Source organism: Oncorhynchus mykiss, chromosome 13, assembly GCF_013265735.2.
Source record: "Oncorhynchus mykiss isolate Arlee chromosome 13, USDA_OmykA_1.1, whole genome shotgun sequence".
NCBI classification, from domain to species: domain Eukaryota; kingdom Metazoa; phylum Chordata; class Actinopteri; order Salmoniformes; family Salmonidae; genus Oncorhynchus; species Oncorhynchus mykiss.
The window spans coordinates 64,420,169-64,446,994 of NC_048577.1; the positions used below are offsets into that span (position 1 = coordinate 64,420,169).

Consider the following 26,826-nt stretch of genomic DNA (forward strand, 5'->3'; position numbering starts at 1 on the left):
AGGCTACTTTGGTGTGGTTGTCCAGTGTCAAACTCAGGTTACTTTGGTGTGGTTGTCCAGTGTCAAACTCAGGCTACTTTGGTGTGGTTGTCCAGTGTCAAACTCAGGCTACTTTGGCGTGGTTGTCCAGTGTCAAACTCAGGCTACTTTGGTGTGGTTGTCCAGTGTCAAACTCAGGCTACTTTGGTGTGGTTGTCCAGTGTCAAACTCAGGCTACTTTGGTGTGGTTGTCCAGTGTCAAACTCAGGCTACTTTGGTGTGGTTGTCCAGTGTCAAATGCACAGAAGTCAATAGAACAGTGTTATGTGGTCACATCCCCCTCTGTGGTTCCCCTCCTTGTCATTCACCAGAGTGTTAGCAGAGGTTTACATTAATAGGGGTGTGTGCATTAGCGTGCGACCACTAGCCACATCGCACCACTGCACCACCAAAAGCCTTCTTTATGTCATCCTTCTTTCACTGTGACCACTCTGTGGGACGGACAGACAGACTCAGGTCTGTGGTTGGGTGTTGTAAGTGTTTAGAGAAAAGAGAAGAGAGGAGAGTGTACAGTGTTTAGTAAAGGTTATGGCCTTTTCTCATTTCTAGTCTTCTCGTCCGTTCGCTCTTCTCTGTCATGTCTCCTCCATCCTCTTTCTTTAGTTCTCTCTCTCTCTCTCTCTCTCTCTCTTTCTTTCTTTCTTTCTTTCTTTCATTCTTTCTTTCTTTCTTTCTTTCTTTTTGTCTTTCTGTCTTTCATGCTCTGTTCCTGAGATAGACAGGTGGTGTTGTGAATGAGAAGCAAAAGGGTGCCATCTTTTAATCAGTCTTATGAATCAGAGCAGAGGGGCTTTTCTGTCGCAGTGAAGCGTTGTCTTGCATGATTCCATTCCCCTTGTTCTCTTCACCTCTTCCCCTCCCCTCCCCTCCCTTCTCTTCTCTCCTCTAGATAGGTTTGTTCTGTGCTGTAGTTCATTAGGTAAATAATGGATGGCTCAGTAGTTGAGAACAGAGCAGTATTGCCAGCCACTCTCTCCCTGTACAAACACAGTCTCTGAAGAGGGATTGGCAGCGTGGTACTCTGTCGCTGCTGGAGGTGTTTAGAGTGTAAAGAGACACTGGTGTTCAGAGTGTAAAGAGACACTGGTGTTCAGAGTGTAAAGAGACACTGGTGTTCAGAGTGTAAAGAGACACTGGTGTTCAGAAGGTAAAGAGACACTGGTGTTTAGAAGGGACAGAGACACTGGTGTTTAGAAGGGACAGAGACACTGGTGTTTAGAGTGTAAAGAGACACTGGTGTTCAGAGTGTAAAGAGACACTGGTGTTCAGAGTGTAAAGAGACACTGGTGTTCAGAGTGTAAAGTGACACTGGTGTTCAGAGTGTAAAGAGACACTGGTGTTCAGAGTGTAAAGAGATACTGGTGTTTAGAGTGTAAAGAGACACTGGTGTTCAGAGTGTAAAGAGATACTGGTGTTTAGAGTGTAAAGAGACACTGGTGTTCAGAGTGTAAAGAGACACTGGTGTTTAGAGTGTAAAGAGACACTGGTGTTCAGAGTGTAAAGAGATACTGGTGTTTAGAGTGTAAAGAGACACTGGTGTTCAGAGTGTAAAGAGATACTGGTGTTTAGAGTGTAAAGAGACACTGGTGTTCAGAGTGTAAAGAGATACTGGTGTTTAGAAGGGACAGAGACACTGGTGTTCAGAGTGTAAAGAGATACTGGTGTTCAGAGTGTAAAGAGACACTGGTGTTCAGAGTGTAAAGAGACACTGGTGTTCAGAGTGTAAAGAGATACTGGTGTTCAGAGTGTAAAGAGACACTGGTGTTAAGAGTGTAAAGAGACACTGGTGTTCAGAGTGTAAAGAGATACTGGTGTTCAGAGTGTAAAGAGACACTGGTGTTCAGAGTGTAAAGAGACACTGGTGTTCAGAGTGTAAAGAGACACTGGTGTTCAGAGTGTAAAGAGACACTGGTGTTCAGAGTGTAAAGAGACACTGGTGTTCAGAGTGTAAAGAGACACTGGTGTTTAGAGTGTAAATAGACACTGGTGTTCAGAGTGTAAAGAGACACTGGTGTTCAGAGTGTAAAGAGACACTGGTGTTTAGAGTGTAAAGTGACACTGGTGTTCAGAGTGTAAAGAGACACTGGTGTTCAGAGTGTAAAGAGACACTGGTGTTCAGAGTGTAAAGAGACACTGGTGTTCAGAGTGTAAAGAGACACTGGAGTTCAGAGTGTAAAGAGACACTGGTGTTCAGAGTGTAAAGAGACACTGGTGTTCAGAGTGTAAAGAGACACTGGTGTTCAGAGTGTAAAGAGACACTGGAGTTCAGAGTGTAAAGAGACACTGGTGTTCAGAGTGTAAAGAGACACTGGTGTTCAGAGTGTAAAGAGACACTGGTGTTCAGAGTGTAAAGAGACACTGGTGTTCAGAGTGTAAAGAGACACTGGTGTTCAGAGTGTAAAGAGACACTGGAGTTCAGAGTGTAAAGAGACACTGGTGTTCAGAGTGTAAAGAGACACTGGTGTTCAGAGTGTAAAGAGACACTGGTGTTCAGAGTGTAAAGAGACACTGGTGTTCAGAGTGTAAAGAGACACTGGTGTTCAGAGTGTAAAGAGACACTGGTGTTCAGAGTGTAAAGAGACACTGGTGTTCAGAAGGTAAAGAGACACTGGTGTTTAGAAGGGACAGAGACACTGGTGTTTAGAAGGGACAGAGACACTGGTGTTTAGAAGGGACAGAGACACTGGTGTTTAGAGTGTAAAGAGACACTGGTGTTCAGAGTGTAAAGAGACACTGGTGTTCAGAGTGTAAAGAGACACTGGTGTTCAGAGTGTAAAGTGACACTGGTGTTCAGAGTGTAAAGAGACACTGGTGTTCAGAGTGTAAAGAGATACTGGTGTTTAGAGTGTAAAGAGACACTGGTGTTCAGAGTGTAAAGAGATACTGGTGTTTAGAGTGTAAAGAGACACTGGTGTTCAGAGTGTAAAGAGACACTGGTGTTTAGAGTGTAAAGAGACACTGGTGTTCAGAGTGTAAAGAGATACTGGTGTTTAGAGTGTAAAGAGACACTGGTGTTCAGAGTGTAAAGAGATACTGGTGTTTAGAGTGTAAAGAGACACTGGTGTTCAGAGTGTAAAGAGATACTGGTGTTTAGAAGGGACAGATACACTGGTGTTTAGAAGGGACAGAGACACTGGTGTTCAGAGTGTAAAGAGATACTGGTGTTCAGAGTGTAAAGAGACACTGGTGTTCAGAGTGTAAAGAGATACTGGTGTTCAGAGTGTAAAGAGACACTGGTGTTCAGAGTGTAAAGAGATACTGGTGTTCAGAGTGTAAAGAGACACTGGTGTTAAGAGTGTAAAGAGACACTGGTGTTCAGAGTGTAAAGAGATACTGGTGTTCAGAGTGTAAAGAGACACTGGTGTTCAGAGTGTAAAGAGACACTGGTGTTCAGAGTGTAAAGAGACACTGGTGTTCAGAGTGTAAAGAGACACTGGTGTTCAGAGTGTAAAGAGACACTGGTGTTCAGAGTGTAAAGAGACACTGGTGTTTAGAGTGTAAATAGACACTGGTGTTCAGAGTGTAAAGAGACACTGGTGTTCAGAGTGTAAAGAGACACTGGTGTTTAGAGTGTAAAGTGACACTGGTGTTCAGAGTGTAAAGAGACACTGGTGTTCAGAGTGTAAAGAGACACTGGTGTTCAGAGTGTAAAGAGACACTGGTGTTCAGAGTGTAAAGAGACACTGGAGTTCAGAGTGTAAAGAGACACTGGTGTTCAGAGTGTAAAGAGACACTGGTGTTCAGAGTGTAAAGAGACACTGGTGTTCAGAGTGTAAAGAGACACTGGAGTTCAGAGTGTAAAGAGACACTGGTGTTCAGAGTTTAAGAGACACTGGTGTTCAGAGTGTAAAGAGACACTGGTGTTCAGAGTGTAAAGAGACACTGGTGTTCAGAGTGTAAAGAGACACTGGAGTTCAGAGTGTAAAGAGACACTGGTGTTCAGAGTGTAAAGAGACACTGGTGTTCAGAGTGTAAAGAGACACTGGTGTTCAGAGTGTAAAGAGACACTGGTGTTCAGAGTGTAAAGAGACACTGGAGTTCAGAGTGTAAAGAGACACTGGAGTTCAGAGTGTAAAGAGACACTGGAGTTCAGAGTGTAAAGAGACACTGGAGTTCAGAGTGTAAAGAGACACTGGTGTTCAGAGTGTAAAGAGACACTGGTGTTTAGAAGGGACAGAGACACTGGTGTTTAGAAGGGACAGAGACACTGGTGTTTAGAAGGGACAGAGACACTGGTGTTTAGAAGGGACAGAGACACTGGTGTTCAGAGTGTAAAGAGACACTGGTGTTTAGAAGGGACAGAGACACTGGTGTTTAGAAGGGACAGAGACACTGGTGTTTAGAAGGGACAGAGACACGGGTGTTTAGAAGGGACAGAGACACTGGTGTTCAGAGTGTAAAGAGACACTGGTGTTTAGAAGGGACAGAGACATGGGTGTTTAGAAGGGACAGAGACACTGGTGTTCAGAGTGTAAAGAGACACTGGTGTTCAGAGTGTAAAGAGACACTGGAGTTCAGAGTGTAAAGAGACACTGGTGTTCAGAGTTTAAGAGACACTGGTGTTCAGAGTGTAAAGAGACACTGGTGTTCAGAGTGTAAAGAGACACTGGTGTTCAGAGTGTAAAGAGACACTGGAGTTCAGAGTGTAAAGAGACACTGGTGTTCAGAGTGTAAAGAGACACTGGTGTTCAGAGTGTAAAGAGACACTGGTGTTCAGAGTGTAAAGAGACACTGGTGTTCAGAGTGTAAAGAGACACTGGAGTTCAGAGTGTAAAGAGACACTGGAGTTCAGAGTGTAAAGAGACACTGGAGTTCAGAGTGTAAAGAGACACTGGAGTTCAGAGTGTAAAGAGACACTGGTGTTCAGAGTGTAAAGAGACACTGGTGTTTAGAAGGGACAGAGACACTGGTGTTTAGAAGGGACAGAGACACTGGTGTTTAGAAGGGACAGAGACACTGGTGTTTAGAAGGGACAGAGACACTGGTGTTCAGAGTGTAAAGAGACACTGGTGTTTAGAAGGGACAGAGACACTGGTGTTTAGAAGGGACAGAGACACTGGTGTTTAGAAGGGACAGAGACACGGGTGTTTAGAAGGGACAGAGACACTGGTGTTCAGAGTGTAAAGAGACACTGGTGTTTAGAAGGGACAGAGACATGGGTGTTTAGAAGGGACAGAGACACTGGTGTTCAGAGTGTAAAGAGACACTGGTGTTCAGAGTGTAAAGAGACACTGGTGTTTAGAAGGGACAGAGACACGGGTGTTTAGAAGGGACAGAGACACTGGTGTCTAGAAGGGACAGAGACACTGGTGTTTAGAAGGGACAGAGACACTGGTGTTTAGAAGGGACAGAGACACGGGTGTTTAGAAGGGACAGAGACACGGGTGTTTAGAAGGGACAGAGACACGGGTGTTTAGAAGGGACAGGGGGGATGTGTTCTGTTTGTGTCTAGCAGGCAGAGTTAGAAGGAAGGGTTGTACAACTGTCTGTTTCTGCTTGTGAGCCAAATCTCAAGACAGTAGGAAGACAGTTGAGGCATGATAGGAGGAGGAAGGGGACCCAGAGTAGAGATGGAGGAAGAGGTCAGCATTCCTCTTCCTCCTAGCAACCCTCCGTGTATCTCTCTATTGAAAGAGAGAGATGTACATTGTGACATCATGCTAATAAATCAATTGAACTGTAAATGTAATTGAGGGTATGCCTATTTCTCCAGCTGTACTTCAGACAGAACTGTGCTGCCAAGCTCTCCCAGGCTGTGTCCCAAATGGCACCCTATAGAGTACATGACCAAAAGTATGTGGACACCTGCTTGTCGTAAATCACATTTCAAAATCATGGCCATTAATATGGAGTTGGTCCCCCCTTTGCTGCTATAAAAGCCTCCACTCTTCTGGGAAGGCTTTCCACTAGATGTAGGAACATTGCTGTGGGGACCTTCTTCCATTCAGCCACGAGAGCATTAGTGAGTTCGGGCACTGATGTTGGGCGATTAGGCCTGGCTCGCAGTCGGCGTTCCAATTCATCCCAAAGATGTTCGATGGAGTTCAGGTCAGGACTCTGTGCAGGCCAGTCAAGTTCTTCCCCACCAATCTCGACAAACCATTTCTGTATGGACCTCACTTTGTCATATTGAAACAGGAAAGGGCCTTCCCCAAACTGTTGCCACAAAGTTGGAAGTAGAGAATCGTCTAGAATGTCATTGTATGCTGTAGCGCCATACACCGTAACACTTATTTTTCTTCAAACTGCATTGTTGGTTAAGGGCTTGTAAGTAAGCATTTCACTGTAAGGTCTACACATGTTGTATTCGGTGCATGTGACAAATACAATTCGATTTGATTAAGATGTCCCTTCCCTGGAACAAAGAGGCCTAGCCCGAACAATGAAAAACAGCCCCAGAACCATTATTCCTCCTCCACCAGACTTTACAGTTGGCACTATACATTCAGGCAGGTAGCGTTCCCCTGGGAACCGACAAACCCAGATTCGTCCTTCGGACTGCCAGATAGTGAAGTGTGATTCAGCACTCCAAAGAACGTGTTTCCACTGCTCCAGAGGCCAATGGCAGCATGCGTTACACCACTCCAGCCGACCCTTAGCATTGCACATGGGGATCTTAGGCTTGTGTGCGGCTGCTCTGCCACGGAAACCCATTTCATGAAGTTCCCAACAAACAGTTATTGTGCTGATATTGCTTCCAAGAAGCAGTTTAGAACTCGGTAGTTAGTGTTGCAACCAAGGACGGACGATCTTTTACACGGTTCAGCACTTGGCGGTCCCGTTCTGTGAGCTTGTGTGGCCTATCACTTAGCTACATAATTCTCATTACTGGAAATAGGTGATGACACACTATCACATTTCACAATGATTTTATCACAATTACCTTCACTCCAGATCGCCAAATCAGCCAATAGATGACATGGGCATACTGGTCTATTACCTTCACTCCAGGTCACCAAATCAGCCAATAGATGACATGTGCATACTGGTCTATTACCTTCACTCCAGATCGATCACCAAATCAGCCAATCGATGACATGGGCATACTGGTCAATTACCTTCACTCCAGATCACCAAATCAGCCAATAGATGACATGGGCATACTGGTCTATTACCTTCACTCCAGATCACCAAATCAGCTAATAGATGACATGGGCATACTGGTCTATTACCTTCACTCCAGATCGATCACCAAATCAGCCAATCGATGACATGGGCATACTGGTCTATTACCTTCACTCCAGATCACCAAATCAGCCAATAGATGATATGGGCATACTGGTCTATTACCTTCACTCCAGATCACCAAATCAGCCAATAGATGACATGGGCATACTGGTCTATTACCTTCACTCCAGATCACCAAATCAGCCAATAGATGACATGGGCATACTGGTCTATTACCTTCACTCCAGATCACCAAATCAGCCAATAGATGACATGGGCATACTGGTCTATTACCTTCACTCCAGATCGATCACCAAATCAGCCAATAGATGATATGGGCATACTGGTCTATTACCTTCACTCCAGATCACCAAATCAGCCAATAGATGATATGGGCATACTGGTCTATTACCTTCACTCCAGATCACCAAATCAGCCAATAGATGATATGGGCATACTGGTCTATTACCTTCACTCCAGAACATGGTCTAGAACACATCCATCTGTTTATATCCTCATGTATGTCTCTTAGATGTGCTCAATCTAAACAGTGGACCAAATGATTCAACTCAGTTTCTCCTTCAAGTAGCATCTCTCAGTGTGCCTGTGGGAAACATAAGAAAGGGCCATTGTTGCTATAGCTCTGGGCAGAGAGGAACTGCAAGTTGAACCCGGTGAGATAGACTCCTACATTTTACAGCTAGCTAGCTACTTCACATGCTGATATTGGCTTTGATAGTACTGTGTGTAGCTGCATTTGCTAGCTTGCTAGCCCATAGAGAGAGCATTGCATTGTGGGTTTTGTAGTCGGCTTGAGCTGCAACAGATTTCCAGAACGATTTTCACATGTTGCCACCAACCTTGTTATAATGATAAAATGAAACATTTTTTCTTCACATACTAGTGTTATTTAACACTGTTAACCACAGGAATTAGTGATTTGTGGTGGATTATCCCTTTAATGCAGAAGGCATGAACACTCAGATGACTAAACACACTGTGTTATTGAATCATACACACACACACACACACACACACACACACACACACGCACACACAGGCACCCACTTTCTCTCTGTGACCCACACATGCATACAAATTATTTCTTGTCGCTCTCTCTCTCTCTCTCTCTCTCTCTCTCTGCCCCCCCCCCCCCCCCCTCTCTCTTTCTCCATGTCACATACACACTAACCCCAGTGTCTTCTCTCCCCTCCCACCAGGAGTTTGAGAACACAGAGGGAGAGGAGTACCAGGCTGACCTGGCCTCGTCTCAGAATGGACCTGAAGTCTACATCCTCCCCCTCACTGAGGTCTCCCTTCCCGTTTCCAAACAGCCCGGACGATCCAGTAAGATCCTAGTCTATCTATGACCCATCACCTATGACCTTTGAACTTTCACCTCTATATATCACCTATGACCCATAAGGCTGTCTCTTCTCTCCTCTCCTCTCTTCTCTCCTCTTCTCTCGAGTAATTAAACGTCAAGTCTAGCCCTGGGTTAATCAGTCAAATTGCTTGATTACTCAATTGAGTGTTACTAGAGTTGTCTCAGGTCCACACTCCAGGCTGTACTAATCCAAATGGCACCCAATTCCCTACACAGTGCACAGCGTTGGACCACGGGACTTGTAGTGCGTTATGGTGCCATTTGGAATGCATACGTGGACCCAGCAGGGCCATCATCATACCCCATCATCAGAACATCGTCAGAACATCATCAGAACACCATCATACCCTATCATCATAACATCATCATCAGAACATCATCATACCCTATCATCATAACATCATCAGAACACCATCATACCCAATCATCAGAACATCATCATACCCTATCATCAGAACATCATCAGAACACCATCATACCCTATCATCAGAACATCATCAGAACATCATCAGAACATCATCATAACATCATCAGAACATCATCGGAACATCATCAGAACACCATCATACCCTATCATCAGAACATCATCATACCCCATCATCAGAACATCATCAGAACATCATCAGAACATCATCATACTCTATCATCATAACATCATCATACCCCATCATCAGAACACCATCATACCCCATCATCAGAACACCATCATACCCCATCATCATAACATCATCAGAACATCATCAGAACATCATCAGAACATCATCATACACCATCATCAGAACACCATCATACCCCATCATCATAACATCAGAACATCATCAGAACATCATCAGAACACCATCATACCCCATCATCAGCACAACATCATACCCCATCCTCAGAACATCATCATACCCCATCATCAGAACACCATCATACCCTATCATCATAACATCATCAGAACATCATCAGAACATCATCAGAACATCATCAGAACATTATCAGAACATCATCATACCCTATCATCAGAACACCATCATACCCCATCATCAGAACATCATCAGAACACCATCATACCCCATCATCAGAACATCATCAGAACACCATCATACCCTATCATCAGAACATCATCAGAACATCATCATACCCTATCATCAGAACATTATCAGAACATCCTCATACCCCATCATCAGAACATCATCAGAACATCATCATACCCTATCATCAGAACATCATCAGAACATCATCAGAACATTATCAGAACATCATCAGAACATTATCAGAACATCATCATACCCTATCATCAGAACACCATCATACCCCATCATCAGAACATCATCAGAACACCATCATACCCCATCATCAGAACATCATCAGAACACCATCATACCCTATCATCAGAACATCATCAGAACATCATCATACCCCATCCTCAGAACATCATCATACCCCATCATCAGAACACCATCATACCCTATCATCATAACATCATCAGAACATCATCAGAACATCATCAGAACATCATCAGAACATTATCAGAACATCATCAGAACATTATCAGAACATCATCATACCCTATCATCAGAACACCATCATACCCCATCATCAGAACATCATCAGAACACCATCATACCCCATCATCAGAACATCATCAGAACACCATCATACCCTATCATCAGAACATTATCAGAACATCCTCATACCCCATCATCAGAACATCATCATAACCTCATCATACCCCATCATCAGAACACCATCATACCCTATCATCAGAACATCATCATACCCCATCATCAGAACATCATCATACCCTATCATCAGAACATTGGCCTGCACACTGGGTTGTTAATTTGAGAGATGGTGAGAATTTCCTGACAAACAGGGACAGAGCACAGACATGCTCTCTTTTCCACTCTTCCTCCATCTCCCCTCCTCTCCCTCGTCCTCTCTCTCTCACTGTAACATCTGTCTGTTGCGTAATGCAGAATGAGGCTGGCCTGCTGTAGTGCTCCGTGGCAGTGTGTGTGTGTGTGTGTGTGTGTGTGTGTGTGTGTGTGTGTGTGTGTGTGTGTGTGTGTGTGTGTGTGTGTGTGTGTGAGAGAGGAATGCAAGAGAGCTGGAGCACATTGGGGAGGAAGGAAGCTATAACCCTCACACTCTCTTATTCTCTGGGCTGTCAGCTGTTTGCTATACTTCATGGTGTGTGTGTGTGTGTGTGTGTGTGTGTGTGTGTGTGTGTGTGTGTGTGTGTGTGTGTGTGTGTGTGTGTGTGTGTGTGTAGGTTGTGCTCTGAATCCCAGGATGTGAGCATGAGCAGGGATTGGACAAGTCAGCGTCAGGCTAGCAGCCAATTGCCTCCCTCCCTCCTGTCCTCCATAGCTACGGCCGTATGATTGGTTCAGGTGTTGCAGGGTGAGGAGAGGAGAGTGGGGAAGAGAGGAGAGGAGGAGAGGAGATGGGGAGAGGGAGAGAGAGAGTGGGGGAGAGAAGATAGAACAGAGCACAGAGGAGAAAGTAGGGGTGGGACAGGGGAGAGAGTATGGGAGAGAGGAGAGAACCGCGGACAGAGGAGAATGGAGGGGTGGGAGAGGGGGAGAGAGGAGAGAACAGAGGGCCGAGGAGAAAGGAGGGATGGGAGAGGGGGAGAGAGGAGAGAACAGAGGGCCGAGGAGAAAGGAGGGATGGGAGAGGGGGAGAGAACAGAGGACAGAGGAGAAAGGAGGGGTGGGAGTGGGGGGAGAGAGTGGGGGAGAGAGGAGAGGACAGAGGAGAAAGGAGGGGTTGGATTGATTTTGGTGATTCAATGAAAACAACTATTGAAAAAAGGAGAGAGGAGAGGAGAAGGAGAGAGGAGAGGAGAGGAGGAGGGGAGAGGAGGAGGAGAGAGGAGAGGAGAGGAGGAGGGGAGAGGAGGAGGAGAGAGGAGAGGAGGAGGGGAGAGGAGGAGGGGAGAGGAGGAGGAGAGGAAAGTAGGAGGGGAGAGGAGGAGAAAAGAGGAGGAGGAGAGAGGAGAGGAGGAGGGGAGAGGAGGAGGAGAGAGGAAAGGAGAGTATGAGGGGAGAGGAGGAGGAAAGAGGAGGAGAGGAGAGTAGGAGGGGAGAGGAGGAGGAGAGAGGAGAGGAGAGTAGGAGGGGAGAGGAGGAGGAAAGAGGAGGAGGAGAGTAGGAGGGGAGAGGAGGAGGAGAGAGGAGAGGAGGAGGGGAGAGGAGGAGGAGAGGAGGAGGAAAGAGGAGGAGGAGAGTAGGAGGGGAGAGGAGGAGGAGAGAGGAGAGGAGGAGGGGAGAGGAGGAGGAGAGAGGAGGAGGAAAGAGGAGGAGGAGAGTAGGAGGGGAGAGGAGGAGGAGAGAGGAGAGGAGGAGGGGAGAGGAGGAGGAGAGAGGAGGAGGAAAGAGGAGAGGAGAGTAGGAGGGGAGAGGAGGAGGAGAGAGGAGAGGAGAGTAGGAGGGGAGAGGAGGAGGAGAGAGGAGAGGAGAGTAGGAGGGGAGAGGAGGAGGAAAGAGGAGGAGGAGAGTAGGAGGGGAGAGTAGGAGGGGAGAGGAGGAGGAGAGAGGAGAGTAGGAGGGGAGAGGAGGAGGAGAGAGGAGAGGAGAGTAGGAGGGGAGAGGAGGAGGAAAGAGGAGGAGGAGAGGAGAGTAGGAGGGGAGAGGAGGAGGAGGAGAGAGGAGAGGAGAGTAGGAGGGGAGAGGAGGAGGAAAGAGGAGGAGGAGAGTAGGAGGGGAGAGGAGGAGGAAAGAGGAGGAGGAGAGGAGAGTAGGAGGGGAGAGGAGGAGGAGAGAGGAGAGGAGAGTAGGAGGGGAGAGGAGGAGGAAAGAGGAGGAGGAGAGTAGGAGGGGAGAGGAGGAGGAAAGAGGAGGAGGAGAGTAGGAGGGGAGAGGAGAGATTCATGAGGGATTGGCTCTGGTCTGGATGCATCATTTCCCTGTTCATCTAACCTCCTCCTCCTCCTCCTCCTCTTCCTCTCCGTCCTCTGTTTCTCTGTGGTCCTGAATCTCTGTGCTATTGACTCTGTGCTGCTGTCTTTTAACCTCTGCAGTCAGAAACAGAAAGTCTCCCACATGCATACACATTATTTATAGTTAATTCTCTCTCTCTCTGTCTCTCTTTTTCTCTCTCTCTCTTTCTCGCTGTCTCTCAGTTCAGTTCAGTTCAGTTCAGTTCAATTCAAGGCTTTATTGGCATGGGAAACATGTGTTGCAAGTGAAGTGAAGTAGATAATATACAAAAGTGAAATAAACAAAAATGAACAGTAAACATTACACTCATAACACTCACTGAAGTTCCAAAAGAATAAAGTCATTACAAATGTCATATTATGTATATATAGAGTGTTGTAACGATGTACAAATGGTTAAAGGACACAAGATAAAATAAATAAGCATAAATATGGGTTGTATTTACAATGGTGTTTGTTCTTCACTGGTTGCCCTTTTCTTGTGGCAACAGGTCACACATCTTGCTGCTGTGATGACACACTGTGGTATGTCACCCAGTAGATATGGGAGTTTATCAAAATTGGGTTTGTTTTCAAATTCTTTGTGGATCTGTGTAATCTGAGGGAAATATGTCTCTCTAATATGGTCATACATTTGGCAGGAGGTTAGGAAGTACATCTCAGTTTCCACATAATTTTGTGGGCAGTGTGCACATAGCCTGTCTTCTCTTGAGAGCCAGGTCTGCCTGCGGTGGCCTTTCTCAATAGCAAGGCTATGCTCACTGAGTCTGTACATAGTCAAAGCTTTCCTTAAGTTTGGGTCAGTCACAGTGGTCAGGTATTCTGCCGCTCTGTATTCTCTGTTTAGGGCCAAACAGCATTCCAGTTTGCTCTGTTTTTGTTAATTCTTTCCAATGTGTCAAGTAATTATCTTTTTGGTTTTCTCATGATTTGGTTGGGTCTAAATGTGTTGCTTCCTGGGGCTCTGTGGGGTGTGTTTGTGTTTGTGAACAGAGCCCCAGGACCAGCTTGCTTAGGGGACTCTTCTCCAGGTTCATCTCTCTGTGGGGTGTGTTTGTGAGCAGAGCCCCAGGACCAGCTTGCTTAGGGGACTCTTCTCCAGGTTCATCTCTCTGTGGGGTGTGTTTGTGAGCAGAGCCCCAGGACCAGCTTGCTTAGTGGACTCTTCTCCAGGTTCATCTCTCTGTGGGGTGTGTTTGTGAACAGAGCCCCAGGACCAGCTTACTTAGGGGACTCTTCTCCGGGTTCATCTCTCTGTGGGGTGTGTTTGTGTTTGTGAGCAGAGCCCCAGGACCAGCTTGCTTAGGGGACTCTTCTCCAGGTTCATCTCTCTGTGGGGTGTGTTTGTGTTTGTGAACAGAGCCCCAGGACCAGCTTGCTTAGGGGACTCTTCTCCGGGTTCATCTCTCTGTAGGGTGTGTTTGTGAGCAGAGCCCCAGGACCAGCTTGCTTAGGGGACTCTTCTCCGGGTTCATCTCTCTGTGGGGTGTGTTTGTGAGCAGAGCCCCAGGACCAGCTTGCTTAGGGGACTCTTCTCCAGGTTCATCTCTCTGTGGGGTGTGTTTGTGAACAGAGCCCCAGGACCAGCTTGCTTAGGGGACTCTTCTCCAGGTTCATCTCTTTGTGGGGTGTGTTTGTGTTTGTGAACAGAGCCCCAGGACCAGCTTGCTTAGGGGACTCTTCTCCAGGTTCATCTCTCTGTGGGGTGTGTTTGTGAGCAGAGCCCCAGGACCAGCTTGCTTAGGGAACTCTTCTCCAGGTTCATCTCTCTGTGGGGTGTGTTTGTGAACAGAGCCCCAGGACCAGCTTGCTTAGGGGACTCTTCTCCAGGTTCATCTCTCTGTGGGGTGTGTTTGTGTTTGTGAACAGAGCCCCAGGACCAGCTTGCTTAGGGGACTCTTCTCCAGGTTCATCTCTCTGTGGGGTGTGTTTGTGAGCAGAGCCCCAGGACCAGCTTGCTTAGGGAACTCTTCTCCAGGTTCATCTCTCTGTGGGGTGTGTTTGTGAACAGAGCCCCAGGACCAGCTTGCTTAGGGAACTCTTCTCCGGGTTCATCTCTCTGTGGGGTGTGTTTGTGTTTGTGAACAGAGCCCCAGGACCAGCTTGCTTAGGGGACTCTTCTCCAGGTTCATCTCTCTGTGGGGTGTGTTTGTGAGCAGAGCCCCAGGACCAGCTTGCTTAGGGGACTCTTCTCCAGGTTCATCTCTCTGTGGGTGATGGTTTTGTAATGGAAGGTTTGGGAATTGCTTCCTTTTAGGTGGTTGTAGAATTTAACGTCTCTTTTCTGCATTTTGATAATTAGCGGGTATCGTCCTAATTCTGCTCTGTGTGCATTATTTGGTGTTCTACGTTGTACACTGAGGATATTTTTGCAGAATTCTGCATGCAGAGTCTCAATTTGGTGTTTGTCCCATTTTGTGAATTCTTGGTTGGTGAGCGGACCCCAGACCTCACAACCATAAAGGGCAATGGGCTCTATGACTGATTCAAGTATTTTTTAGCCAGATCCTAATTGGTATGTTGCATTTTATTTTCCTTTTGATGGCATAGAATGCCCTTCTTGCCTTGTCTCTCAGATCGTTCACAGCTTTGTGGAAGTTAGGTCTGGCAGAATCTGTGCAGAATATCTAGGTGCTGCTGTAGGCCCTCCTTGGTTGGTGACAGAAGCACCTGGTCATCAGCAAACAGTAGACATTTGACTTCAGATTCTAATAGGGTGAGGCCGGATGCTGCAGACTGTTCTAGTGCCCTCGCCAATTCGTTGATATATATGTTGAAGAGGGTGGGGCTTAAGCTACATCCCTGTCTCACCCCACGGCCCTGAGGGAAGAAATGTGTGTTTTTTGCCAATTTTAACCACACACTTGTTGTTTGTGTACATGGATCTTATAATGTTGTATGTTTTTCCCCCAACACCACTTTCCGTTAATTTGTATAGCAGACCCTCATGTCAAATTGAGTTAATGCTTTTTTTGAAATCAACAAAGCATCAGAAGACTTTGCCTTATTTTTTACTTTGTCCCTCCCTCCCTCCCTCCCTCCCTCCCTCCCTCCCTCCCTCCCTCCCTCCCTCCCTCCCACCCTCCCTCCCTCCCTCCCTCCCACCCTCCCTCCCTCCCTCCCTCCCTCCCTCCCTCCCTCTCGTCATGCACATAGCATGCGGAAGTAGAAGAAGGCCTACTCTCATAAGCTGAAGTGAATTGACAGTAGAAGTAATGATGTCTGTATGGAATACATCTGCTTCCCACATGGCACCCTATTCCCTACATTGTGCACTACTTCTGACCAGAGAACTATGGTCCCTGGTCTAAAGTAAAATCACATTTTATTGGCCACATACACATATTTAGCAGATGTTATTGTGGGTGTAGTGAAATGCTTGTGTAGTGCACTATACAGCGAACAGGGTGCCATTTGGGATGTATACTGTTTATCAAGGTCAAGCCAGCTATAAGTCTGACAGGATCATCCTTATTCTATAGCACATTGTTCATCAGGCATTTCAAAAGAACTTTAACCATACATATTTACTACATACAATACACACATAGCTACTGTCCTCACACACTGTTACACATGGCTACTGTCCTCACACACTGTTACACATGGCTCCTGTCCTCACACACTGTTACACATGGCTCCTGTCCTCACACACTGTTACACATGGCTCCTGTCCTCACACACTGTTACACATGGCTCCTGTCCTCACACACTGTTACACATGGCTCCTGTCCTCACACACTGTTACACATGGCTCCTGTCCTCACACACTGTTACACATGGCTCCTGTCCTCACACACTGTTACACATGGCTCCTGTCCTCACACACTGTTACACATGGCTACTGTCCTCACACACTGTTACACATGGCTCCTGTCCTCACACACTGTTACACATGGCTCCTGTCCTCACACACTGTTACACATGGCTCCTGTCCTCACACACTGTTACACATGGCTCCTGTCCTCACACACTGTTACACATAGCTATTGTCCTCACACACTGTTACACATGGCTCCTGTCCTCACACACTGTTACACATGGCTCCTGTCCTCACACACTGTTACACATGGCTACTGTCGTCACACACTGTTACACAGAGCTCCTGTCCTCACACACTGTTACACATGGCTCCTGTCGTCACACACTGTTACACATGGCTCCTGTCCTCACACACTGTTACACATGGCTCCTGTCCTCACACACTGTTACACATGGCTCCTGTCCTCACACACTGTTACACATGGCTCCTGTCCTCACACACTGTTACACATGGCTCCTGTCCTCACACACTGTTACACATGGCTCCTGTCCTCACACACTGTTACACATGGCTCCTGTCCTCACACACTGTTACAGATGGCTCCTGTCCTCACACACTGTTACACATGGCTCCTGTCCTCACACACTGTTACAGATGGCTCCTGTCCTCACACACTGTTACACAGAGCTCCTGTCCTCACACACTGTTACAGATGGCTCCTGTCCTCACACACTGTTACACATGGCTCCTGTCCTCACACACTGTTACACATAGCTCATGTCCTCACACACTGTTACAGATGGCTCCTGTCCTCACACACTGTTACACATGGCTCCTGTCCTCACACACTGTTACACATGGCTCCTGTCCTCACACACTGTTACACATGGCTCCTGTCCTCACACACTGTTACACATGGCTCCTGTCCTCACACACTGTTACACATGGCTCCTGTCCTCACACACTGTTACACATGGCTCCTGTCCTCACACACTGTTACACATAGCTCCTGTCCTCACACACTGTTACACAGAGCTCCTGTCCTCACACACTGTTACACAGAGCTCCTGTCCTCACACACTGTTACACATGGCTCCTGTCCTCACACACTGTTACACATAGCTCCTGTCCTCACACACTGTTACACATGGCTCCTGTCCTCACACACTGTTACACAGAGCTCCTGTCCTCACACACTGTTACACATGGCTCCTGTCCTCACACAATGTTACAGATGGCTCACCACACCAAGAGACATGTCACCACACCAAGAGACATGTCACCACACCAAGAGAAATTTCACCACACCAAGAGACATGTCACCACACCAAGATACATGTCACCACACCAAGAGACATGTCACCACACCAAGAGACATGTCACCACACCAAGAGACATGTCACCACACCAAGAGACATTTCACCACACCAAGAGACATGTCACCACACCACACCAAGAGACATGTCACCACACCAAGAGACATGTCACCACACCAAGAGACATGTCACCACACCAAGAGACATGTCACCACACCAAGAGACATTTCACCACACCAAGAGACATGTCACCACACCGCACCAAGAGACATGTCACCACACCAAGAGACATGTCACCACACTAAACCAAGAGACATGTCACCACACCAAGAGACATTTCACCACACCGCACCAAGAGACATGTCACCACACCAAGAGACATGTCACCACACCAAGAGACATGTCACCACACCAAGAGACATGTCACCACACCAAGAGATATTTCACCACACCAAGAGACATGTCACCGGACCAAGAGACATGTCACCACACCAAGAGACATGTCACCACACTAAACCAAGAGACATGTCACCACACCAAGAGACATGTCACCACACCGAGACATTTCACCACACCAAGAGACATGTCACCACACCGCACCAAGAGACAAGTCACTACACCAAGAGACATGTCACCACACCAAGAGACATGTCACCGCACCAAGAGACATGTCACCACACCGCACCAAGAGACATGTCACCACACCAAGAGACATGTCACCACACCAAGAGACATGTCACCACACCAAGAGACATGTCACCACACCAAGAGACATTTCACCACACCAAGAGACATTTCACCACACCAAGAGACATGTCACCACACCAAGAGACATTTCACCACACCAAGAGACATGTCACCACACCAAGAAACATGTCACCACACCAATAGACATGTCACCACACCAAGAGACATGTCACCACACCAAGAGACATGTCACCACACCACACCAAGAGACATGTCACCACACCAAGAGACATGTCACCACACCAAGAGACATGTCACCACACCAAGAGACATGTCACCACACCAAGAGACATGTCACCACACCACACCAAGAGACATGTCACCGCACCAAGAGACATGTTACCACACCAAGAGACATGTCACCACACCACACCAAGAGACATGTCACTACACCAAGAGACATGTCACCACACCAAGAGACATGTCACCACACCAAGAGATATTTCACCACACCAAGAGACATGTCACCGGACTAAGAGACATGTCACCACACCAAGAGACATGTCACCACACTAAACCAAGAGACATGTCACCACACCAAGAGACATGTCACCACACCGAGACATTTCACCACACCAAGAGACATGTCACCACACCGCACCAAGAGACAAGTCACTACACCAAGAGACATGTCACCACACCAAGAGACATGTCACCACACCACACCAAGAGACATGTCACCACACCGCACCAAGAGACATGTCACCACACCAAGAGACATGTCACCACACCAAGACACATGTCACCACACCGCACCAAGAGACATGTCACCACACCAAGAGACATGTCACCACACCAAGACACATGTCACCACACCAAGAGACATGTCACCACACTACACCAAGAGACATGTCACTACACCAAGACACATGTCACCACACCAAGAGACATGTCACCACACTACACCAAGAGACATGTCACCACACCAAGAGACATGTCACCACACCAAGACACATTTCACCACACCAAGAGACATGTCACCATGTTTCTTGGTGTGGGTGAATATCATTTACCCCAACAGTGTGTAAGTTACTGTGTGTGTCTATCATCCCACCAGCTCACAGCCACAATGCCTGCCTCTTACCTCAGGCTTCACTGCCAGGGAATGAGTGGGAAGACAGCACAAACACACACACACACATTCCTCTAGTGGGATGAAATGACACGCACGAACAGACACACACACAGAGAGTCACACACGCATGCACACACACGTCCATGCACACACACACGCGCGCACGGACACACACGCACATTCCTAGTGGGATGAAATGACATGCACGAACACACACACACCCACAGAGAGACACACACGCATGCACACACACGTCCATGCACACACACTCACACACACAAGCACATTCCTAGTGGGATGGAATGATATAAAGGAACAGTTCTTTAGAATAGAAAGGAGAGAAGAACCTCGGTCGGGAGGGAGGGAATCAGGAGTCCAGAGGGGTTGGGTGTGTGTGTGTGTGTGTGTGTGTGTGTGTGTGTGTGTGTGTGTGTGTGCGTGCGTGCGTGCGTGCGTGCGTGCGTGCGTGCGTGTGTGCTGTTATCACCGTGACAACCCCTGCCCAGCGGCAGTGCTAGGGTCCAGAGAATGCCCACTGAATGGGTCCTGTGTCTGCTGAGTTGGGAGGCTGGTACCAAGCACTGGGGACCAACCAACAGACAAAGGTTGTGATTTAGCCTTTAGGCCAGGGGATAGTGATGGTGATGGGGGAGTAGGAGGCTGTGTACGGCTGGACTGTCACTGTGACACTCCTGGAACGCTGGAGCAGAGGACTGGCATTATGGTTTACAATACAGGGAGGGGACTGAGTCAGGGAGAGGGAGGGAGGGCGGGAGGGAGGGGGGGGGGGTGATGGAGGGGGAGATGGAGAAAGAGAGATACAGAGAGGGAGAGAATACAGGGAGTGGTCTGTCAGAGAGAGGGAGGGTAGAGAGAGAGAGAGAGAGGGGCTAGAGAGAGAGAGGCAGAGGGTGGCAGTGGTATGGGTTATAAGACAGGGATGAGTCTGTGTGTAATAGAAAGGGGGAAGAGAGAGGGAGGGTAGAGAGAAAGAGGCAGAGGGTGGTAGTGGTATGGGTTATAAGACAGGGATGTGTCTGTGTGTAATAGTAAGGGGAAAGAGAGAGAGAGGTAGGGTAGAGAGAGAGATAGTATAAAGTATTGATGTCACATGCACGACAAGTACAGTGAAATGTCTTTCTATCAAACTCAAAACCCAACAATGCACTAATCAATAACAATGTAAAACTAGAGAAAAACACATGCATGAGATACAGGGTGGTGTCATGGCACCAGGACCAACGTAGGAGGGGATGGGCGGGAGAGACGGACAGAGGGGTGGGGGATAGGGTGATGGACAGGAGTGGGAGTGGTGGGTGGGTGGGGTGTCTATGACAGAGACCTTTCTCTCTGCATTTCATAGAGCTCTCTCTGTGTGTGTGTGTGTGTGTGTGTGTGTGTGTGTGTGTGTGTGTGTGTGTGTGTGTGTGTGTGTGTGTGTGTGTGTGTGTGTGTGTGTGTGTGTGTGTGTGTGTGTGTGTGTTATGCTTCTGCCAGTCTCAGTGACACACAGACATAAGGCTATTATAGTGTGTCTCTTATGTCACTGCTGCTCCTGAGGTCTTCAGGGAGAACAGTGCGCTGGCATGTCAGTCAGTCAGTCAGTCAGTCGGGCGACACACTACGGACATGCCTGGCAGTCGGAGTCGGTTGGACACACACAGACAGAGCCATGCGTGACCAGTGTACAGTGTATGCCAGCACACACCCAGTACGCTGTCTGGGTTTGGGAAAGGGAGAGAGATTGGAAGATTAGAAGAGGCAGTTGGTTGGACACACGGACAGAGAGAGAGAGAGTCATGCCTGACCAGAACACATGGCATTGCTGGCCACGGCGCTCAGAGAAGCAGAAGGAGAACATGTCCTCGCAGAAAGACTCACAGAAAAACAGTAGAGCCTCACCAGACAACATCGGGACAGCAGAGGGACTGCTCTTCTGTCTTCTATGTTCCACATACAGAGAAGGACCTTGCTGGTTGAGATTCCTGCTATGCTGCCTCAGACAGAGCTGAGACCCAGTCTATAGAGGAGACAGAGCTGAGACCCAGTCTATAGAGGAGACAGAGCTGAGACCCAGTCTATAGAGGAGACAGAGCTGAGACCCAGTCTATAGAGGAGACAGAGCTGGGACTCAGTCTATAGAGGAGACAGAGCTGAGACCCAGTCTATAGAGGAGACAGAGCTGAGACCCAGTCTATAGAGGAGACAGAGCTGAGACCCAGTCTATAGAGGAGACAGAGCTGAGACCCAGTCTATAGAGGAGACAGAGCTGAGACCCAGTCTATAGAGGAGACAGAGCTGGGACTCAGTCTATAGAGGAGACAGAGCTGAGACCCAGTCTATAGAGGAGACAGAGCTGAGACCCAGTCTATAGAGGAGACAGAGCTGAGACCCAGTCTATAGAGGAGACAGAGCTGAGACCCAGTCTATAGAGAAGACAGAGCTGAGACCCAGTCTATAGAGGAGACAGTACAGACTGTGCGACAGTTGGGAGGAAGGTTCATGGACGGGGTTCTGGAACATGTTTAGTTTTGGAACAGTGTGAGGACGATGCATTGTGATGAGAGAGAGAGGGAGAGAGAGAGAGAGAGAGAGAGAGGGAGCAGGCAGCTTGTTCAGCTGTGTGAGGGCTCGTAGGGTTAAACCCTGTGGAGGGTTGGCTGACGTGGCCGCGGCAGTCATGGGTTCTTCTCTTCTTTCTCACACACACACCGGGACTGGGGCCATGGACTCTCACACACACCGGGACTGGGGCCATGGACTCTCACACACACCGGGACTGGGGCCATGGACTCTCACACACACTTGCTGTGGCTGGTCTCTCATCACTTCTGTGGACGGTGAGAGGTTTTCTCCACACACTGTCTGGGGACCGGACCCATTCACCGCACACACACCAGCACCGTAAACACACACACACGGTGCTCTACCTCAGGGTGGATGGCTGGCCGCTCCGCCACTCCAGCTACTTTATCTTCATCACCACCTTCACCATCATCATCTCTAAATTATGAGGATTCGTCAAGGTACTTGTTTTTAGTAATATGATGCTCTACTCTGTAGGAGTTGACAGATAGACAGACTCTGGGGTTATTTAGGAGGAGTTGAACCATGGCTCGAATCCCAAATGGCACCCTATTTCCTCCTTAGTGCACTACTTTTGACCAGAGTCCCATGAGCCCTGGTCAAAATCTGTGCACTATATAGAGAATAGGGTGCCCGTTGGGACTAAGACCATGTTAGCTGACAGCATAGTGCCTTCAGAGGAGTTTCTGTCTCTTCAGTTTGTTTGAGGAGCATTGTGACTTTGTTTTCTCTGGTCGACTTTTAGAAGTAACATTTTACTTCCCTAGGAGATATCGCTTTATTATTACTGAGAGTAAGTGCTTTTAACTCTCTCCCTCTCTCTCTCTCTCTCTCTGTTGTTCTGCCTGTGGCACTGCAGTTGTCTTCTGTTTTCATCTCTGTATTCACATTGTATTACTTATGCATTTCTCTTTTAATCTCATTCTGATATTGTGATGTGTGGTAACAACCCAGACTTTACTGTCTATCTTTATTACTGCCCCTCTCTTCCTCTCTCCCTTTCTTCCTCTCTCCCTGTCTCCCTCTCCCTGTCTCCCTTTCTTCCTCTCTCCCTGTCTCCCTATCTTACTCATCCTCTCTCCCCCCCTCTCCCTCTCTTCATCTCTCCCTCTCTCCCACTCTCCTTCTCTCCATCTCTTCCTCTCTTCTTCTCTCCATCTCTCCCTCTCTTCCTCTCCTTCTCTCCCTCTCTTACTTCATCCTCTCTTCATTCTAACATTCTAGAAGTCTAACAATTGCAATGTGTCTAACTCTCCCTCTCCCCCGTCTCTCTGCAGTCCAGCTGTTGAAATCGTCAGAGTTGGGTCGCCACAGTCTACTCTATGTGAAGGAGATAGGACATGGTTGGTTTGGCAAGGTGAGCTGCACCCCTGATTATTTTCTTAGCACATACTAACGACACAGAAACCACTCCTCCCAAAGTCTGTAGCTGGGTTCTGATTCGCTACCTTTGTTCCTGAATTATGCACAAGCTCACTTCCCCTCATGGATGTACAGTAAAGGCATTGTTTAAACATGGACCAGCTAGAGGGAGGTTTCACCATGTATTATACCAGTCCATTCCTGTATTGTTTAAACATGGACCAGTTAGAGGGAGGTTTCACCATGTATTATACCAGGCCAGTCCTGTGTTGTTTAAACATGGACCAGTTACAGTCCATTCCTGTGTTGTTTAAACATGAACCAGTTAGAGTCCATTCCTGTATTGTTTAAACATGGACCAGTTACAGTCCATTCCTGTATTGTTTAAACATGGACCAGTTACAGTCCATTCCTGTATTGTTTAAACATGGACCAGTTAGAGTCCATTCCTGTATTGTTTAAACATGAACCAGTTAGAGTCCATTCCTGTATTGTTTAAACATGAACCAGTTACAGTCCATTCCTGTATTGTTTAAACATGGACCAGTTAGAGTCCATTCCTGTATTGTTTAAACATGGACCAGTTAGAGTCCATTCCTGTATTGTTTAAACATGGACCAGTTACAGTCCATTCCTGTATTGTTTAAACATGGACCAGTTAGAGTCCATTCCTGTATTGTTTAAACATGGACCAGTTACAGTCCATTCCTGTATTGTTTAAACATGGACCAGTTAGAGTCCATTTCTGTATTGTTTAAACATGGACCAGTTAGAGGGAGGTTTCACCATGTATTATACCAGTCCATTCCTGTATTGTTTAAACATGGACCAGTTACAGTCCATTCCTGTATTGTTTAAACATGGACCAGTTACAGTCCATTCCTGTATTGTTTAAACATGGACCAGTTAGAGTCCATTCCTGTATTGTTTAAACATGGACCAGTTACAGTCCATTCCTGTATTGTTTAAACATGGACCAGTTAGAGTCCATTCCTGTATTGTTTAAACATGGACCAGTTAGAGGGAGGTTTCACCATGTATTATACCAGTCCATTCCTGTGTTGTTTAAACATGGACCAGTTACAGTCCATTCCTGTATTGTTTAAACATGAACCAGTTACAGTCCATTCCTGTATTGTTTAAACATGAACCAGTTACAGTCCATTCCTGTATTGTTTAAACATGGACCAGTTAGAGGGAGGTTTCACCATGTATTATACCAGGCCATTCCTGTGTTGTTTAAACATGGACCAGCTACTGTAAGTCGATCTGGATAAGAGCGTCTGGTAAATTACAAAAAATGGCAATGTAAAATGTTCTGAGGGTGAGTGAGAGAATGAGTGTACACTTTAGAGAGAATAAGGGTAAAGATTGGGACAAAACAGCAGCCTGTGTCTTTCCCTATATCCTCTCTCTTCCTGCTTTCCTCCATGTTACTGTCAACATCCCAAATTGCACCATATTCCCTATATTGTGCACTACTTTGGGCCAAAGCCTTACGGGCCCTGGTCAAACGTAGTGCACTATATAGGGGATAGGGTGCCATTGGAGACACACTACTGTGTGCTGTGAGGTAGTGTGTGTGGAATGTGTGTGTAATGTGGTGTTGATCTTATTAGGGCCACAAGCTGACCTACAGCCTTGTCTGTCTGAGAGCTGGGACTATCTACATGTCACACTGAATTCCATTCCATCTGCATTGCTTCCAAAGCTTTTTAGTTAGTGCTGAACTGTATGTTTTGCTCTTCTCTCTGTCTCTCCCTCTGTCTCTCTCTGTCTCTCCCTCTGTCTCTCCCTCTGTCTCTCCCTCTGTCTCTCCCTCTGTCTCTCCCTGTCTCTCCCTCTGTCTCTACCTCTGTCTCTCTCTGTCTCTACCTCTGTCTCTCCCTGTCTCTCCCTCTGTCTCTCCCTCTGTCTCCCCCTCTGTCTCTCCCTCTGTCTCTCCCTCTGTCTCCCTCTGTCTCTCCCTGACTCTCTGTCTTTCTCTCTGTCTTTCTCTCTGTCTTTCTCTCTGTCTCTCCCTCTGTCTTTCTCTCTGTCTCTCTCTGTCTCTCCCTCTGTCTCTCTCTGTCTCTCTCTGTCTCTCCCTCTGTCTCTCTCTGTCTCTCTCTGTCTCTCCCTGTCTCTCCCTGTCTCTCTGTCTCTCTCTCTGTCTTTCTCTGTCTCTCCGTTGCCCCCTGTCTTTACCATGTTAACTACTGTAAATGTTTTTGTGTGTGTGTGTGTGTGTGTGTGTGTGTGTGTGTGTGTGTGTGTGTGTGTGTGTGTGTCTGTGTCTGTGTGTCTGTGGGTCCTGTATAGGTTCTCTTGGGGGAGGTGAATGCAGGTCTCAGCACCACCCAGGTGGTGGTCAAGGAGCTGAAGGCCAGTGCCAGTGTCCAGGACCAGATGCACTTCCTGGAAGAGGCACAGCCATACCGGTCAGAACTACAACAATATGGATCTCATACCCTGTATACCCCACCCTTTGCATCCAGTACAATTAATTAATCAATCAATTGGTGAATGAATGAATGCCTATATATGGTTATCCTGCTACCTCTTTCCATGTGTTCTGACTGTATGTTCACTATAAACTATGACAGTAAACGTGACTGTTGAACTATGACCCATCTCCTCTACCTCCCCCTTCCCCCAGTGCCCTCCAGAACCCAGCCCTCCTGCAGTGCCTGGCACAGTGCTCAGAGGTTACACCCTATCTACTGGTCATGGAGTTCTGTCCTCTGGTGAGAGAAACCACCCCTAGCCCCCTAACCCCCTAACCCCTAACCCCTATCTCAGAGGTCACAACCACCTTCTATATGGAGTTCTCTGGTGAGATGGATACTTGCTCCCCCTGTTGGTGGAATACAGTACTGTTACAGCCAGGGACAATCTGCTCTCTACCCTTTCCTCTGGGTTTGCAGAAGGGTCTGAGCTTCCACCATATTGATTTCACCCTTACAGATCAGAGTTTCCACCATACTGCTAATACCTTACAGATCAGAGTTTCCACCATACTGCTAACACCTTACAGATCAGTTTCCACCATATTGCTAACACCCTTACAGATCAGAGTTTCCACCATACTGCTAACACCTTACAGATCAGAGCTTCCACCATACTGCTAATACCTTACAGATCAGAGTTTCCACCATACTGCTAATACCTTACAGATCAGAGTTTCCACCATACTGCTAACACCTTACAGATCAGTTTCCACCATATTGCTAACACCCTTACAGATCAGAGTTTCCACCATACTGCTAACACCTTACAGATCAGAGTTTCCACCATATTGCTAACACCTTACAGATCAGAGTTTCCACCATACTGCTAACACCTTACAGATCAGAGCTTCCACCATACTGCTAACACCTTACAGATCAGAGTTTCCACCATACTGCTAACACCTTACAGATCAGAGTTTCCACCATACTGCTAATACCTTACAGATCAGAGTTTCCACCATAC

General features: G+C 47.3%; 1 protein-coding gene across 3 annotated transcripts in view; it reads left to right on the forward strand.

Annotated features, from left to right (window-relative positions):
* LOC110485323 (serine/threonine-protein kinase LMTK1) overlaps positions 1-26,826 on the forward strand; it is an 89,462-nt gene that overhangs the window by 37,211 nt on the left and 25,425 nt on the right. For 2 of the 3 annotated variants that reach the window (XM_036941912.1, XM_036941913.1), the window contains exons 3-6: positions 8,427-8,553; positions 23,289-23,368; positions 25,675-25,793; positions 26,012-26,099. In XM_036941912.1, the coding sequence (XP_036797807.1) occupies positions 8,427-8,553; positions 23,289-23,368; positions 25,675-25,793; positions 26,012-26,099 (414 nt within the window). Of the gene's footprint in view, positions 1-8,426; positions 8,554-21,736; positions 22,452-23,288; positions 23,369-25,674; positions 25,794-26,011; positions 26,100-26,826 lie in introns of those variants that run through there. The other variant, XM_036941914.1, reaches the window with a different exon arrangement.